This window comes from Malus domestica, chromosome 06 (assembly GCF_042453785.1).
Source record: "Malus domestica chromosome 06, GDT2T_hap1".
NCBI lineage: Eukaryota > Viridiplantae > Streptophyta > Magnoliopsida > Rosales > Rosaceae > Malus > Malus domestica.
In genome coordinates this window covers 26508294-26526607 of record NC_091666.1, presented here as the reverse complement: position 1 = coordinate 26526607, position 18314 = coordinate 26508294, and the positions used below count along the sequence as shown (strand labels likewise).

Sequence of the window (18314 nt, the reverse complement as noted above, 5' to 3'; positions counted from 1 at the left end):
CACACAGGCGCAAACCGTTCATGAAACGGAGTTATAATGAAGAAGTTATTAACGTTTAAAGTCAGTGATATTTTGGTAATTTTATTTCCATTTAGAAGGCTCCAGAAATCTTGAGCAAAGTGTTGTGCCACGTGTGTGGTCGAGATGAAAGATGAAAAGAAAAGGGACGGCTATGATGAAAAGAAAAGGTTAGAAAGGAGAAAAAGGAAGAAGGAAAGGGGGAGGGGGACAAATGGGAGAAGGTAGTCGGGATGGGAAATGAGAGAAGGTGGAGACACCGGATCACCTTGGACCCAATGACCCGACTCGGATTATGGGCTCCCGCGACGGTTTTCGATGGTTTTCTGTCTTACTTCCGTTGAATTTCTTCAATTTATGCCTTGGGAGAGTGTTTTCGACCTCCCCTATCTAAATTATAGTAAGAAATTTGAGATATTTCAGCTTAAGTCCCGTGGAAAATGCACTGATGGGTGCACGGGGTGGACAGTGTTGATTTCGCCAATTGTGAAAGTAACACGGTCAATTTCCACCGTGGTTCGAGTCCTGGGGAGTCCAGGAACAAAGCCCAAACCACCTTGGGGGCGGCGGAACACCAGAAATGATGGATTGAAACAACCTATTTCTTGGGTTTCCGACGGTTCGAGGCCGATTTGTGGTGTTTTCAGGCCAAATTGTATTTCGCCACAGGTATAAAGTTTGCTTTACTCATTGAGATCTTCATTTCTGTAAATTTTCAGAATTTTTAGAATTAGTTGTATTTTTCCAGCAAGTCGAGGCAGCCCACTGCCACCGGCAGCGGAGCATGACCAGGGGGCCGACACCGCCATTTGATGCATATTTCATTATTCTAAGTACGTATTTGATATTAAATTGAAGGGTTTTGATAAAGTAACACTAATGTGAAACATTTCCGTTCGTTGAATATTTTTGGGAAAGATTTGAAATTGAAATGTGAATTATGAAAGGCTTGATCCCGCTCAAGGGTACGTAGGCAGGCTAACAGCGTTAGATGCAGCCTTAAATAATCGAGAATTAATATTTAGTTGGAATCTTAATCTAAGAGAAGAAAATGGAAATAAATTGGTAAAATAATTGAATAATGGTGTGTGTTGATAAGAGAATTATGGTTTAGACCATTTGTGAAATTAAGGAATTTAAAGTAAAGAACCTTAACTTTTGATAGTAAGTTAATCAAGAGAATTAAATTGGGCCTATCATCAAAATCATTTCCCGAAATAACTATTTCGGGGGCGGGGCGTTACACAAGTGTCGCCCACTTTGGGTAGATGCCATCTGCCAAGTAATACCCTATATTGTATTGACGACATTTAATGTAGTAGTCAAGTTGAGGTGCTTTACCTTCCGTCAGGCAATTGAAGAGATGTGAACGCCCAAGAACTGTAATGTCATTTTGGGATCCAAGGACTCCAAAGAAAGCATGACAGATCCATGTATCATATGAGGCAACCACCTTTAACATAATAGTTGGCTTTCTTGACCTTCCGCTAAAGCCTTATTGCCATCCGGTGGGACAGTTCTTCCAATCCCAATGCATGCAGTCTAATGACCCTATTATGCCTGGAAACCCACAATTTTCAGCTTTGCAAAGAAGCCGATTCATATCTTCTTGATTTGGCTCGCGGAGGTACTCGTCTTTGTAAACATGAACAATTGTGTCACATAATTGTTCAAGAGTATCAAGGCATGTAGACTCAGACATATCATAGGTTTTGTTTGTACCATACTTAGGGCCTTTGTATTTAGATCTCGTATAAATACTCGGGGGACTCAAATGTAATTATGTAATAAATGAAGGGGCAAATATGTAAAAATAGGAGGAGCCCTTAGTCTATAAAAGGGCATTCTCACCCTCACAATCCTCAAGCTCTGAGATTCAGAGCAAAGCCTCACTCTCATATTCAAGCTCTCTCTTCCTCACAATCCTCTCATAAATAGAGAAATACAATATTAGTGTGGACGTAGCCCAAATATTGGGGTGAACCACAATACATCTTGTGTTATTTACTATCTTGCAGATTCACAGTCGGATTTACGTTGTTCCAAGACCTCTCCGGTTTTGTGCATCAACATTTGGCGTCGTTTGTGGGAAACGACATGAAAAGCTATGTCGGTTCTTTTTCATTTTTTCATCTCACCACCGTGAAACAACCACCACTATCCACCGTGATATCTGTAAAACCCAAGAAACTAAATCTCTCTCTTTCCTTTATATACGATTAACCGAAGCTAAGACTCTTCCCCAACAGTTTTGGAGCCCAATAATTTCAAGTTTCAACCTTTTATTTCTGCTTCTCTCTTACCTTATTCCTGCAACTGGGTTTTGATTTCCATGGAGACTTCACTCCCCTTCGCTCTGAGCCAAACCTGCGACAGCGAGAATGGCGGGTATTGTCAAACCGCCGGGGGCTTTCGCGGTGACGCAGCACAAAGTCTCTGTCTGCATACTGCTCCAGATCTACGACTGGGGGAAGATGGGACAAGATTCCCAAGTGGCCAGGCTATCTACTTTCAACTCTGGTTCTGGGATTAACCCAAAAAACTAATATGCTGAATTTTGGATGGGAACCCATGAGTCCGGACCTTCCTTTTTGATTCAGAATTCGGATGAGAATAATGGGTTTTTCCCAATTGGATCTCAGATTATATCTCTCAAAGATTGGATTTCCAAAAACCCAAATGTGCGTGGTGAGAAAGTGATCCAAAAATGGGGCTCTGACCTCCCTTTTTTGTTCAAGGTGCTTTCTGTGGGGAAGGCATTATCGATACAGGCACACCCAGATAAGGATTTGGCCAAGATTTTTCATGCCAAATGTTTACAAGGAGGCTAATCACAAGCCTGACATGGCCTTAGCCACAACCCACTTTGAGGCTCTGTGTGGTTTCATCACTCTTCAGGACTCCATTGCTGACCTCATCACTCATGTCAAGGGACTCCACTTGCTGAATCTTCTCGTCGCAGACCGTCGGCTCGGCTTCTAGATCGGTTCACGAGAATGAGCTTCTCTACCACTACTTCTACAAGGACTGCCCCTATCTCAAATTCGCGCACTTCACCTCCAATCAGGCCATCCTGGAAGCATTCGACGGTCACGATTATGTCCACATCATCGACTTCAACTTAATGCACGACCTCCAATGGCCCGTGCTTATTCAGGTCATCGCCTTCTTTCCTGTAAGTCCTACTACAATAAAGGGAATTATGCAGCCTACTGTAGGTCCTGATGGAAAGAGGAAAGAGCTGGAGAGTAACATGCAATCCGCTGTTAAGTGGGTTGTCTATTGCGCCTACGCAGAAAAAGAAAAAGTGACAGGAAAATGAGCAATTAATGCATAGTAACCCAAGCTCTTTGTTGATTAAGGGAGCTAACTTGGCACGATGACAGAGCAGAATATGCCATCAACTTTTGAAAAAGAAAACTTTCATCATGCATGTTCCCACTTTTCTGAAGAAGCCACTAGAATATGCACATGGAAAAAGATCTGCAACAACCCAGTACGCACCAACGATCTGCAACTATCGAAACCTTTATTTTTGAATGATGTGATTTATTTTTCTTATCTTTCGAAGATATCTGTATAACCCCATCAAAAGGTGATCATAAAAAAATAAAAAAATAAAAAAATAAAAAATAAAAAAATAAAAACAGTAAGCCCAAAATAATAGGCTGGAATGTTGTGTGGAGGGCGAAGACCCATATATCCAAAAGAGCCACGCCCTCTATTATCACCAATCAGGTGATTAAAAGTACATCCAATACTACAAAAAATTATTCGGTAGCCTGCTGCTATTATCACCAACCAGGTGATTGGTGATCAAAAGTACGTCCAGTACTACAAAAAATTATTCGGTAGCCTACCGTTATTATCACTAACTAGGTGATCAAAAATACATCCAGTACTCCAAAATTATTTGGCAGCCTACCGCTATTATCACCAACCAGGTGATCAAAAGTACGTCAAGTACTCCAAAATTATACATAAGCATCACTCATGTCAAATCATATATAAACATTCATGAGCATCACTCATATCAATCATACATAAACATTCATGACCATCATTCATGTCAACATTCATCAGCATCACTCATGTCAACATTCATGAGTATCACTCATGTCAATCAGCTTCGAAAGCTTCATTTACAGAGCTCCAGCTTCAAGAACACTAGCTTCAAAAGCTTCATTTACAAAAGTTTCATATTTAAAGCTTTACTTACAAAGCTTCACCTACAAAGCTTTAGTGCAAGGTATACAAATACCGCCTCTGAACAACCGCCACTTCGGCCTATACATGGATTCAATTTAAAGTCTCCAGCCAACATACTCTATTGACTGAAAACTTGAGGGACTACATTATGTACCATATATTGGGCCTCAACTGGGCATCATGAAAAATACTTGGGGGACTTAGCCCATTATTTATGTACTGAGGAGCGAGCCCTTATTCTATAAAAGGGACTCTCTCACCATCATTAGAGAGCACCAACTCTAGCCCATCTTTTTTGTATTGAGAAGCGAGCCCTTATTCTATAAAAGTGACTCCCTCACCTTTAACGCCACAAGCCGAACCAACCAAGGCAACATAAGCCACAAACCGAGCAGCCTTGTAACATGTGCTACTTCTAGTTGAGCATCGTTTCAAATTGAGCACCGCCTCATATCGAGTATTCAGTTCTAGACGACATCTAGTTACTTCGGCTCACATATGGACTGAATTGCAAGTCTCCAGCCAAAAGACTCTCTTGACTGAAAACTTGGGGGACTACTGTTTGTACCATACTTAGGACCTCCATATTTAGATCTCGTATAAATACTCAGATGACTCATATGTAATTATGTAATAAATGAAGGGACAAATATGTAAAAAGGGGAGGAGCCCTTAGTCTATAAAAGGGCATCCTCACCCTCACAATCCTCAAGCTCTGAGATTCAGAGTAAAGCTTCACTCTCATATTCAAGCTCTCTCTCCCTCACAATCCTCTCACAAACAGAGAAATACAATATCAGTGTTGACATAGCCCAAACATTGGGGTGAACCACGATACATCTTGTGTTATTTACTTTCTTGCAGATTCACAGTCGGATTTACGTTGTTCCAAGACCCATCCGGTTTTGTGCATTACAGGTTTCATCCATTGAATCAGCTGGGGAGCCATAGGTCATCATTCAGAGTGCAACAGTAACCTTCTAATGAGGTGAGAAACCAAGGCGGCCTGCTCTGTCCCACTTCTGTCGAAAGTATGGATTGACGTGTTGGACATCACGAAGTAAACGCTCGAAGGCATAACACCTCATCTGGAAGCGATGTTTGAAATCCTCTTCTGTGTACACCGAGTTGGGGTTGAAGTAGTTGTTCATCAAATTGGCATGCATCATCGCTCTGTTTCATGGTTTGTAAGAGCGACTAGCAACAGAGCCATCCCATTAATGTTGTTCCTCAGTTGGTTGACACACCATAGCTGCTGCTCTATTTTGTTTGTTGCGCCTTATTTGAACTTTCCAAAGTTGGAATTCATTGCAAACTTGAATTGAAATAGATTAAATTCAAAGTTGTGTGAATTATAGCCCAATATCCACCTTATTTATAGCCAAAAAAAAATTCAAATCCAACGACTAGCTGACGTCACTTCGCTGTTGGATTTGAATTTAAGTTTTAGTTTTTAAATAATAAATTATGTTTGGCCCTCGGTTGGAGACGGTTTTTTGTGACAGGGCTAAAACGAGCCCTATGACCCTTTGGCCCTTGGTTGGAGATTGAGACAAATATGACCCTGTACTGTTCATTAAAATATTAATATCCTGGAGGGCTAGATGACTAAAATGAGCCTACTAGCCAGCCATTGGTTGGAGATGGCCTAAGAGATACCATTTTTTTGTTTTCCTTAATTAAAAGAAAGGTGTATTATTAGACAATATAAGGTAGAATTCCAGTTTAAATTCTCTCTTTTGTCCCCCTTTATGAATCCGGCGACCCTTTATGAATTCAGATTCTTACCGGATTCTTTTTGTAAGGATTCCGGGAATCTGTGAATCATGCCCATTCATCGTACATCGTGCGGTCATAAATTATTTTAAATATTTTTATTTAAAATTAAACACAAATAGTATCTGACAAAAACTAATCTCACGATGTACGATAAACGGACACGATTCACAAATCCCCAAGATCCTCACCAAAAGGATTCGAAAAGGATTCTATTGGCCCCTTTATAATGGGTCTGTTATAAAAATCAAATTTAAAATCTTTCATTTGCCACTTTGTACTACGGTTTAATGATATTCCTTTTCACATGCAAGTGAAAAGGTTTTAGGTTCAATTCTTATCTAAGCCCCCCCCCCATCCCCATCCCCATCCCCATCCCCATCCCCATCTTATTGCAGGTAATATTGTTTCTTCTACTTCAAAAAAAAAAAAAAAAAAAATCTGATATCAAATAAATACTACTATATAAAAGGCAACTCCAAGCCAACAAAGCTCGAGAGGAAGGACGTCTACAGTACGCTTGTTTTGCAAATAGACTATTTCCACGACTCGAACTCGTGATCTTTTAGTCACAAAAGAGTAACATTTCTGTTGCGCCAAAAATCGCCATCTGAAGTATCACTAAATAATAATACTAATTCTAATTTTTACAAACAGAAGAACAGAAACTAGTAAAAGGGGTATGGAATCTAAAGGATAGACCAAAAGTAAAGAGAATGAGGTAGTTTTCCATCTACCCTCTTTCATTCAATTACATTTAACTCAAGAAAGAACACTGCTACAATCCTTGCGTTTAAAATGAAGTGGGAGAAAGAAGCATAAAACGGGTTCAGCATCACCATGGTATCCGAGTCCAATAATGTCAAATGTCATGTGTAAGATTTTCTCCACATGCCAGAATATTATTGGATCAAGAAGTCACAGGACGATGAACCTGTTTCATACAAGTTGCTATCACGATGTGGACACATGTACTTAGGTGACTTGTCAAAATTACAAAAAGAAGATTTCACGTGGAAGTGTCAAAATGTAATTTGCCCCTAATTAAAAATAATCCAAACATAAAAACCAAGTATTTTCGATTCCCTCAAGAAAATTTTTGTAACCAGTCAACTGCAAGTACATCTAAAAGCAAAATAACAGCAGGTACTCAACTATGTCGTCAGAAAAAAAGTGTCATGCATTGCACACACCAGAAGTTCATGCTATTTGAATTGCATTTTTCCCGTTCATACAAGCTATTGGATCAGAATTTTCAGATACAAGAGAATTTATATAAATCACGGCCTGTCTTGTGTCCAAAGAATCATTTGTAAAACCTCATATACGACAATGCTAATTCCGAAAAAACAAACTGTGAACCGATGCTAAGGACTGAATCTTCATATCTCAGCCTAATATTTTCCTTTTGGATGGAAAAATCAATATTATGTTGAATGCAGGGTGCCAAGAAACTTACAGCTCTTTCCAAACTCTACACTGAGTAGGCTCCTGTTGATCTCCTTCCTGAACAATTTAGAGCTGCTACTCATTTCTACGTACATTAGCTTAAGTATGGCGCTTGGACCAAGAAATTGGGTTGACAGATTTGTTTAGTTGCTTCGGTGCAAGGAACGGTCTAGTAACCTCAACTTTAAATGGTTCACACAGTGCAAAGCATACCATGCCGAGGACTACGCTCCAGAGGGTATAAGGTTGCACTTTTCACATATTTCTGATGGTTAATAGCGGCCTTTCTTAGACTTAGAAATGATGTCAGCTTTAGGTTGACTTGCTTCTTTACAATTGAACACATACGCAGTGGATCTACATACCCTGCTCCAATCCTCCTATAGACATAAACAAAAACACAATTACCACTTTGAAGTGGAACAATATAATGAAAAACTTGAGATAGAAAACCCTCAACACAATGCAGAACTAAAAATCAGAAATGTACAAGAAAGATAAAGCATCACGTGACGAATAGAAGTTCCCTATATAAACAACCGAATATTGAGGAGAGCTTGCATCTTTTAAGCTCCATCAATGTAATGGAACTTCTCTTACTCTATTTATGAACTTATTTCATGAGTTTAGAGATAGTCAGTAGCAACGAGCCAGCTGACTACAAACAATAGTACTTATCCTCTTACTGGGACAGTTATGTAGGGTTGCATCAGAAGTTCCTAACTGTAATAGCGATATATGTAATTCATAAAGATGTATGACTCAATCTTGGTTGAACTCAAGCTCATGATAATAGCTGCACATTTTAAAGAATTGAATCTGATTTTTTTTCATTAAATAAATAAATTTTGTAAGTTACCTCAACAATTTCTCGGATGCAATTCTAGCAGCAGTTACTAAACTTCGTTCTGGTACCCATTGCACAACACGGTTTGGATCAGCTCGAATAGGCGAATGAATTTTGATAAGCTTAACAAAGAGAAATAAAAAGTATCAATAACAAATAAGAAAAATTACCCAGTACACATTATCCACTTCTCTCACATAATAAGCAGAAGGTGTAAGTACTTTTCTAAAATAAACAAACAAAAGACGCTACAGTTCTGGACTCTTGAAACTTTATTTGAACAATTTGCAATTTATTGGCTAAAACATTTACCATCTGGGATCCATAAAAGGAGGTTTCTTCCTCCATATAGCACTTTCAAGAATGACAACAGGAAAATTAAACACTTACGCCCAAACACTCCATCATCTGGTAGTATGCCCTACCATGTAGAGGAGTATGGCCTTGTCGGGCTTCTGAGAAATATCTAGTCCTGAAAAAATATTTTCAAAATCCTTTATCAGGTAAACATTTTAAATCTGTGAGAAAGCATTTTGTAGGGGATGTTGGCAGAAAGAGTAGAAAAATTTTCATTACCATTCTTTATATCCCGGATCAACAGTGAAACCATACATATCTACTGAGTCACATATAGAGAGCCCAAATTCAAGAGCCTTGAGCCCAGTTCCTTTTGCGGCAGAACCAAAGGAAGCACCTAGCAGGAGATATACATGATTTTTTATAGGAATTTCCTGCAGATGGCAATCAAAATTTGTACAAACAAAACATCGGTACTCTTTGCAGGTAAAACAAACATATGCAGCAACAAGGACTTGGTTGAGTATTAAGTCAAGACAACAAGTTATTGAATAACAATATACAAACCCGAATCATCTGGTTCATGGCGTCATGAATTGTTGTTTTGATGATCAATGCTTCCTTTCTTGACTCTGCAATAACTTTATACTTAGTGTTTACTCCAGTAAATATGCCATATTTACAACAAAGTGGACCATTTACCATACCGTCTAACATCACGACTTTATCAAGAGCTTTAGCAGATCCCCTATTAAGAAGCCGAAATGTGCATTTCTTCCCCACGTATTCAGTGTAGTTCTGCAGAAGAACAAAAAAGTAAGAAGATTTCTCAAAGTCAAGTAAGCATCACTATTCCAAACTTCTAAAAAGAATCAGCTTGACCTGAATTGGTGCACCATTTTCTCTAATAACAACATCATAGCCATCAATCTCCTTTCCAAACCTTGTTTGCAAAAGATCTCCTGAGTTTCCAATCACAGCACATCGGCGAAACATCCGTGGAACATATGGTGGTGTTGCAGGGAGTACCAGTGAAAGTTTTTCCACGCATAGTGTCTTGTTCTTACAGCGGTTGCTGCAACACAGAATTACAGTAAATCAACTACATGTTCATCAAATTATTTTTCATTCTGAAACTAGTATCTAGAGCAGTACTAACAGGTGATCTCCTTTGTTAATCCTACGCCACGCATAATCCTCCCATCCGTTTGGTAAAGAGTCAATGAACTCCCTGGTCAGTATTGTGGTACTATTCCGCACCTGAGCAATCAACTCACTGAATAACAAATCAATTGTAAAGCATAAAACAAAATCAAACTTAACATTGAAAAGGTCGAGACAAAAAAGAAGAAATTGATTTCAACATGCACAGTTGCATATCTCATTTGTTGACATAGTAATGTCAGATCGCATCTCTACGAATGATAGAACACTAACCTGTTCCCATGTAGCCACAGCCTCACAAAGATCAAACTCATAAGATAAGCCTTCAAGCTCACCGGTTTTAATATCTTTCTGTTTACAAATAAAATTCAGAGAAGAGATTTGCCCACGGGAGCAACTTAAATTAGTCTACAACCAAAATAGCGGGCAAATAGATGCCGAGACACTTCAACATCTAAACAATATTGCTTAAAGAGACTACGAATCAATACAAAAAAACTAGTTTAACACCCTTTCTTTTCATTTTAAAGATTACGGTATCTTATCCCTATTCCCAACTCAAATGCCAAATACACGCATTTTCAAACGCTGAACATTTCAACCGGGAAAAAGAACTCACCCATTTAGGAATGGTGTCAGCAGGAAACTGCATTATGACTTGACAGTAATCTTTACCGAGCGCGGCTTGCAAACCTAATCCATTTGCAGCCTGCATCACAATCATATGAATATGACATCCCCAACATTCCGAAATTTCTCACAACACAAACAAACCCCATTTTTTAGTACCTCAATTCAACATACATTACCATGTTCTACCAACCAAAAGACATATAATTTTTTTCAGAACACATACAAAAAAAAAGAGCAGAAGTTTCAATTGGTACGTACACACACAAACACATATACATATAAAATAGAAAAGAAATTTCCAGACGGCTCACCACACACTTCTGGAAACCGGTCTGCAAAGAATGCAGCGCCTCCACATCTTCTTCCGTAAGCCGATGCGTCTCATCTACATCACAGAATTCCAGCCACACACATAAACATACACAAAATCAAAACTTGTATAGAGAGAAAGAGGGGAGAGAGGGGGGGGGAGAGAGAGAGAGAAGCATACAGAGATCGGCGACGCCGATGATGTAGATGAGAATGGCGACCAATCCGAACAGTACAGAAACCACGAACGCCAACCGCAAAAGCCTCATCGGCTTCGAAAGCTTCAAACTTTTTGGCGACGCGAAGCTCCCTGCGTGTTTCTGATAATTTGAAGATCTGGTTTTGAACTGCTACCTCTGAGCGAGCGAGCTCTGGATCTCTCGAGAAGAACTCGCTTTGCTTTCTTGCTCCTTGTGCTTACAGCGCGCCGAGTAACAGGAAAAGAGGGACGAAGAAGACCCCCCGCGTAATTGCAGTTGTAAGTGGCCCAGTTCATTGCGGCCCAAATTTACGGGCCGGACTTTTAGCTTAATTGATGTATGGGCCTAGGCCCATGACACCTTAGACCAAGCTAAATTGTAAGGAGATTTGAGCACGTCATTCATCGCCTTGTGATCTATTGTTAGAATTATGGTGGTTCACTGTTCAAATTATTCTATTGTAGATAATATCGTATGTATTAATTAAGAAATAAGAAGCAATCAAGTGGGCTCTTCGAGCTTTTAGTCACATTCTTAGTCAGAATAATGAACGAAAAATTAGAAATGCCGCAAAGATTTTAAAACATAAGTAAAAGATGAAAAAAAAATCCATCATGATTTTGTGTATCACCATGAGCATCACTTTTTTTTTTTTTTTGGTACAACACTATATTTACGTTACAGAGATGGGGGAATAAATTGGTATCGAACTTGTCATTCCTATAATTTGAAGTTAGACCTCTTACTTAAAAGTAAAAGGAAAATATTGCTACACGATAACATTAAGTGGCAGCATAACCATCAACTATTAATGCCAACTAATGTGATTTGTTTGTGAATGAATGAGGTTGACACTAAGCTCAAACATAAACAAATAAAAATTTAAAAATCTAGAATATGAGTTGGTACCCTCATCACATAATCAAAAGTACAAAATGCTCTATTATTTTGTAAAGGAAAAGCTTTTTTGTTGTTCAAAACAAATCAAAGGCATGTATTTCTATTCAAGGATCTCGTTATGTCAAGAAATTCTAATTTCTGAAGACCGGATTAGGTCACCTCTCTCTCTGCAAGTCCAGACATAAAAGATCCTCCTCTACTTTATTCTCTAATTTGTCGTGCGAGATTTGGTTTTTTTTTTATTTTTAAGGAAAGCTAATAAAAATGATTTGAAAATTTTGAGTTTTAATCAAAATGACAAAAATATGTTGTAAATGAATAATACCAGAAGTGATTTTTTAGAGTAAAAATATTTTTTTCGTTTAAAGTGAACAATACCTAAAATATTTCATTAAAACTTCATTTTTTTTATCTCACCTTCCTCTCACACTACCTCCAATTGGGCTCCGCATAAAAGAATCTCTCATGTCATTATACCATCAAAAATATTTGATGGGACGTTTTTAAAATGAAAAAAAAAAAAGTTTTAACGAAAAATCCGTAGTACTGTTCACTTTAACGAAAAATCACATTTTATACTAAAAAGTCAAACTTGATACTATTAACTTTACTCTTTATTTTGTCCTTATCGTTAAAATTCAAAGTTTTCAAGCTATTTTCATTAGTTTTCTAAAAAAAAATAAAAAATCCTAGAACAATTGTTGTTGGAATTATAACAATGCATGGAACAAAAAAATATAAAAACCTAGTGGAATTCGAACTCCTTCCTTGTCCAGGGCAAATGCTCAATTGCCCATGCCCTATTAAATCAGTGTCACCTTCTTTCCTCTTCATCCATAGACAAAAGGGACAATGCCATTCAATGGCCAAGGGGTCCTTTGCCATGCAGCTTTGCTTTCACGTAGGGTTATATATAAGGAAAACTAATCAAAATGGTTTGAAAACTTTGAGTTTTAACGATAAGGATAAAATAAAGAGTAAAGTGAATAGTATCAGATTTGACTTTTTAGTGTAAAAATGTGGTTTTTCGTTAAAGTGAACTGTATCATGAGCTTTTCATTAAAACTCCCTTATATATATGGGGGCCATGGCCTCGGTCCCAACCATCGTGCTTAATTTGGTACTCAATGATTATGATAAAACCCAATGTCCTTATCTTTGAAAGGCAGACACAGATTGTAGGGAAGATTGTTGAGTGAATGCATTAGGATTAGGGTTTTAGTCGAGCTAGTTAGAGTAATGTTGCAAATCCTACATATAGGTTTTTTTGGACTTGAGTTTAACCAAAATAGTTAGAGCAATTTGCTTCACCATTTGCACTCAAGTTCAAAATTTATTTTCTGTAATTTAGATAAATTTATTGTAATTATCGTATCGTTTATATATAGTAGAGGTGGGCAAAAAATTCAACCAAACCAAACCATTTGGGTTGGTTTGGTTTGGTTTGGGTTTTTTTTTTTTTAATTTTTTAATTTTATTGTAACATTATATGAAAGGGTTTTAGTCGAGCTAGTTAGAGTAATGTTGCAATCCTACGTATAGGATTTTTTGGACTTGAGTTTAACCAAAATAGTTAGAGCAATTTGCTTCACCATTTGCACTCAAGTTCGAAATTTATTTTCTGTAATTTAGGTAAATTTATTGTAATTATCGTATTGTTTATATATAGTAGAGGTGGGCAAAAAATTCAACCAAACCAAACCATTTGGGCTGGTTTGGTTTGGTTTGGGTTTTTTTTATTTTTTATTTTTTTATTTTATTGTAACATTATATGAAAGGGTTTTAGTCGAGCTAGTTAGAGTAATGTTGCAAAGCCTACATATAGGTTTTTTTTGGACTTGAGTTTAACCAAAATAGTTAGAGCAATTTGCTTCACCATTTGCACTCAAGTTCGAAATTTATTTTCTGTAATTTAGGTAAATTTATTGTAATTATCGTATCGTTTATATATAGTTTCAACCAAACCAAACCATTTGGTTTGGTTTGGTTTGGGTTTTTTTTTTTTAATTTTATTGTAACATTATATGAACGTGTATATACAATGTTATTTTTTTTTATAAATATTTTACTAAACATCTTGAAGTTATGAGATTAGAAGTTTGAGACTTTTAGTCGACTTATGAGAAAGTATTTTGAAGCTATGAGAATATTGTCAATTTAAGTTTCGGGATTGGCAATTTGATAATTATAAATAAAAAGAACAATTTTTTTTCCTAATATTTTACTATGACATAGCTTTGAATTTTTATTTGGTAGTAGATACATGTTAAACCACAAATCGAACCGAACCAAAATGCAATATTGGTAGGGTTGTGATTTTCACACACCCTTAATTACCTTTCACACACCCCTTCTTATTTTTTAATAATTAATTGATATCTTACTATTTACTATTCCATATATACCCTTTTTACTTTTTGACCATTGGAATTTTAGAATACTTTTGTATTTTATTTTAAACTTGTTTTTTTTTTTTTCTAACACTCAACCATATATGCCAATTTGTAACTCAAGCTCTACTGCCTAATCTGAGAGATCCCAAGACAAGTATAAAACACCTATTATATAAATAAAAATAAAACGATTACCTAATGATATAGCATATATGCATAAGTTACATGAATTGTACAAAATACTAGTAAGCAATCCACATACACTTTAATCCCCATAATAGTAGCCTCATGCCCCAAAAAATACATCAGATATCATTACAAGCTTTCACATTCTGCCTACACTATGTTTGGCCTTTAATCTTGTGTTCAAAAGGAGATGTCAATATTACCAAAAAGATATGAAACCCATGCACTCCAACCTACAAGAAAATAAAAACATGTCAACAAAAGGAAAGAAAATTACAAACTTAATTAGTATTTTTATGGGGAAAAATCAACAAAAATATATGTACCTTAATGTGTTCTTTACACATCTAAGCTATTATTAACAAAAAGTTTCTTTGGCAAATCATTATGCTCATCACACCTATAAACAATGAACATTAAGTTATACGTATATATAAATAATCATGACCACAGTAGACAATATTAAAAGATAAATAAAAGAAATGACATACCCGTCGAGCACGTTTCTGAGCCTTCTCCACTATTTCAAACTTTGAAGGACCACGCTGTGTAGAGCTTGATTCTTTTCTATTTTTAGAACCCATTGGACGACCTTTGTGAGGTTTAACATTAGGCTCAAGAGTTAATGGAAGAGAAGTATCAATAAATTCACAAAGTTGCCCTTTGGTATCCTCTTTTTGAGTAAGAGGCAACTTTTCATACTTATCTTTAAACTCCAATAGAAGGCCGCTTATTTGATCTTGTTCATTGTCCAAGCTTACATGACGATCATTGACAAACAATCTTCTATCAATCCTCCATTGTGGATGTATGTCATTTAGTTGCAAGACTTCAATATTGATTATATAACTCATTCAATGCAAATCTAGATACATGAGTAATAACCTCTTTGAAGAAGGGAAGTCGAAACTTGTGTGAAACTCTAACTTTTTCACTTGAAAGTTGAGTTTTGATTTCTTGAAATTGATTTTCAATAGCAAGGCATATTTTTTCTTTTACCTCGCGAAGACCTCCAGTTGAAACTTGAAGATATTTTTTTAGTGTTGCATGTGCACCTTCGGCTCTTGAAGTAACACGGTTACCAAAGTGGGTAACTTTCTCTGACCATGCACTTACAAACTTTTCTTTATATGGAAGCCAAGTACCAAGAATATATTTCAAAACAAATTTCTTCTCCTCGTACTTAACTTCAAAACGACTCCAAGCTTCATTGAATGATGTTTCATTAAGAGATTGGATTAAAATTGTCCAAGTAGAAATGAAATCAATCCAATCAACTTCTTCCTCAAAATGAGCTTTACAATTTGCAAGTATATTTTTCTCAATATGCCACACGCACAAAAGATTGGAGGTACTCGGAAAGACAATGCGTACAACATTCATTAATGCCAACTCCCTATCCGTTATAATCACCATAGGATGATTATCAACTCCCCAAATCTTACTAAACATTTTTAGAGCCCACACATAATCCTCTTCTTTCTCATTTTGCATGAAAACAAAACAAGAATAAAAGGATGTGTTGAAACTTGAAACTCCTATGATATCCAATAATGGCATCTTATACTTGTTGGTCTTATATGTGCAATCCATCATAAAAACATATGGGTAGCTCTTGGTCAACTCTATAGACAAGGGATGAGCAAAGATCAAATGAGTCAAGTGGCCTTCATGATCATACTCAATGTTATAAGTGAAACCACCTTCACCAAGTTCTTCTAATAATGCTTGAATAATTGGACGCCTAGCCAGACTCTCCTTCACAATCTTAGCTCTTAGATTATAGATGTTTCGAGAAACTACTTGAAGATGAGGATTGCCTTGCCGAAGCGAAGATAGAATTTGGAGTGGTGGTATACCAGCCTTACTCATTTCTTTAATTCGTAAGATTTCCTCTTGTGAAAATTGACGACAAGAAGGATGTCCACACATGTCATGTGAAAGTTCATGGTTATGCAATAAACTTTTTATCTCTAGCTTCCAAAATTCTTCACATTTCTTTTTACGCCCCCTGACTTCAAATAGACAATTTATGAGGCGGGATCCTGAGTTTTTTTTTCTTTCATCTAGTGAAGTTTTAGAGGCTCGATAATCCCCACCTCTATCACAACCAATAGCAACATATGCATTTGTCTTAGATCTTCTAATAACGGTTGCAAACCTTTGCATTAATGCTATCTTACGAACTTCCCCGATGAGGTCTTCTCGACTTTCAAAACATTTCGCCAACAAAGAGAGCATTTTATCGGGCTCATCAATCGTTGGTTGACTTCCTATATATCACAAACCAACACATTTATATACGTAGAATATATACTTTTTATCAATGGGCTAGACATTTAAGTATCAAATTTATACCAAAGCATTGAAGTTTACACCAAAACATGGAGCCTAGGTAAAACCACAACAATTAAACCTAATACCAATTTACAATTAAGTTAAAGTGTATTGGGGACCAATAGATTCCAATAGAAAATTAATTTCCCCAAAACCAACACAAATCAATTATTCTCTATTATTTCCGTTTTTATGAGTACAGAGTTGACACCAATTTTTGTTTTGGGCAAAAGTACATTTTTGCTCCAGTTTTTATAAACCCCAACACAAACCAATAGTTAAAGTACATTTTTGCTCCAGTTTTTATGAGGAATAGGTAATTTTTTGCTCCATTTGAAGTTCAAGTGTTTGGATTACAGAGTTGACACCGAGATTTTGTTTTGGGCAAAAGACACCAAGAATTTAACTTAGAGATTTCAAACAAAAAAAATATATCAATCATACTTTTTATCTCGTCTGTTCATTTTCAATCTAACGGTTCTTATCTAGATGTGTAAATAGCATGTGTACCGTGTACATGAGAGAAAAATCTGTTATAGAGCATTGCCCGGTGCATTCACGTAAGCATGGTAGTTTTTAATCTTTTGCTCCTTAGTCTCTGAGCATTGCCTAATTTTTCGTTATTCTCGTAAAAAAAATTCTAATGTCAAAAACATTTACAAACTTAGTTTTGTGATTTTCTGTTTACTTGACGCATTTTTCTAAATTTCTTCCCCTGGATTCAGTTACTTCATTGTTACATGATACATTTATCTTAAACCACCAGTATTCATTCATTCAATTGACATTTGAACCACAAATTAGGGAAAGAAAAAACTAAACCTAAAAAACAAATTGAGGCAAGAAGAGAACAAAAACCCTAAATTCCAAAATCAATCTTAATAATTTGAGAAAATACTTTAGAAACTTACCATCAAAAGTGTTAAGAGGAGGAATGCATTCTGAAATGTCTTCCATGCCATCCTCCTTGCATGCCATATCCAATATCTTCTGCAACTCAATGTCCATCTGGAGCTCTTCATCTGTTATTAACAGGTCATCCATTGTGGGTTTTCACAAGAAGTAATAAAGAGGACAGGGGAACGGAAAGAGAAGAAGCAGTGGAAATTTCAGAATAGGTCTCGTTGGGCTCGGCGGAGGGAGTGGGAGGCTCCGAAGAAGCAGTGGAAATATTTGCGGCGGCGAGGGAATTGGGCCGCGAGAGGTGTCTGGGTTTGGGCAAAAAGCGGGAGGTGTCTGGGTTTGGGGAAGAAGCGGGAGAAGAATGGGGGAGCAGGGGAGATTCATTCCAAGTAGATCAAAAATAAAAAACAACTTTTAAAAGTCAAAAAGTAAAAAGGGTATATATGAAAGAGTAAATAGTAAGATATCAATTAAGTATTAAAAAATAAGAAGGGGTGTGGGAAAGGTAATTAAGGGTGTGTGAAAATCACAACCCTATTGGTAAACCAATGTAATTGGGTTTTAAGTTTTTTATGGTTCGGTTGTAGTTTTAAATTTACGCAAACCAAAGTGTCCGATTTAGTTTGTGATTTAGACCCAAAATCGATCCAACCCAAACTAAGCACATCTCCGGTTTGTAGACACATTCTTCCA

The 18314-nt window shown here is 36.8% G+C and overlaps 2 protein-coding genes and 1 long non-coding RNA gene across 3 annotated transcripts; all 3 read right to left on the bottom strand.

Moving 5' to 3' along the window:
* Positions 1–7162: 7162 nt before the first annotated feature.
* Positions 7163–11425, bottom strand: LOC103428258 (sialyltransferase-like protein 2). The gene is made up of 12 exons (XM_008366354.4): positions 10884–11425; positions 10705–10778; positions 10380–10469; positions 10034–10111; positions 9756–9856; positions 9479–9671; positions 9304–9394; positions 9164–9228; positions 8876–9030; positions 8690–8771; positions 8312–8421; positions 7163–7832 (listed from the first exon to the last, which is right to left on the bottom strand). The coding sequence occupies exons 1-12, from the start codon at positions 10969–10971 to the stop codon at positions 7646–7648; spliced, it is 1314 nt and encodes a 437-aa protein (XP_008364576.1). The 5' UTR covers positions 10972–11425; the 3' UTR covers positions 7163–7645.
* A 2961-nt stretch (positions 11426–14386) lies between these two features.
* LOC103417100 (uncharacterized) lies at positions 14387–14924 on the bottom strand. The gene is made up of 3 exons (XR_526495.4): positions 14873–14924; positions 14708–14781; positions 14387–14614 (listed from the first exon to the last, which is right to left on the bottom strand). It is a non-coding gene; the product is annotated as an uncharacterized lncRNA (long non-coding RNA).
* Positions 14925–15212: 288 nt separating this feature from the next.
* Positions 15213–17762, bottom strand: LOC108170423 (PKS-NRPS hybrid synthetase cheA-like). Its single transcript, XM_017325341.2, has 2 exons — positions 17630–17762; positions 15213–16654 (listed from the first exon to the last, which is right to left on the bottom strand). Exons 1-2 carry the CDS (start codon positions 17760–17762, stop codon positions 15213–15215), a joined length of 1575 nt encoding a protein of 524 aa, XP_017180830.2.
* Positions 17763–18314: the final 552 nt, after the last annotated feature.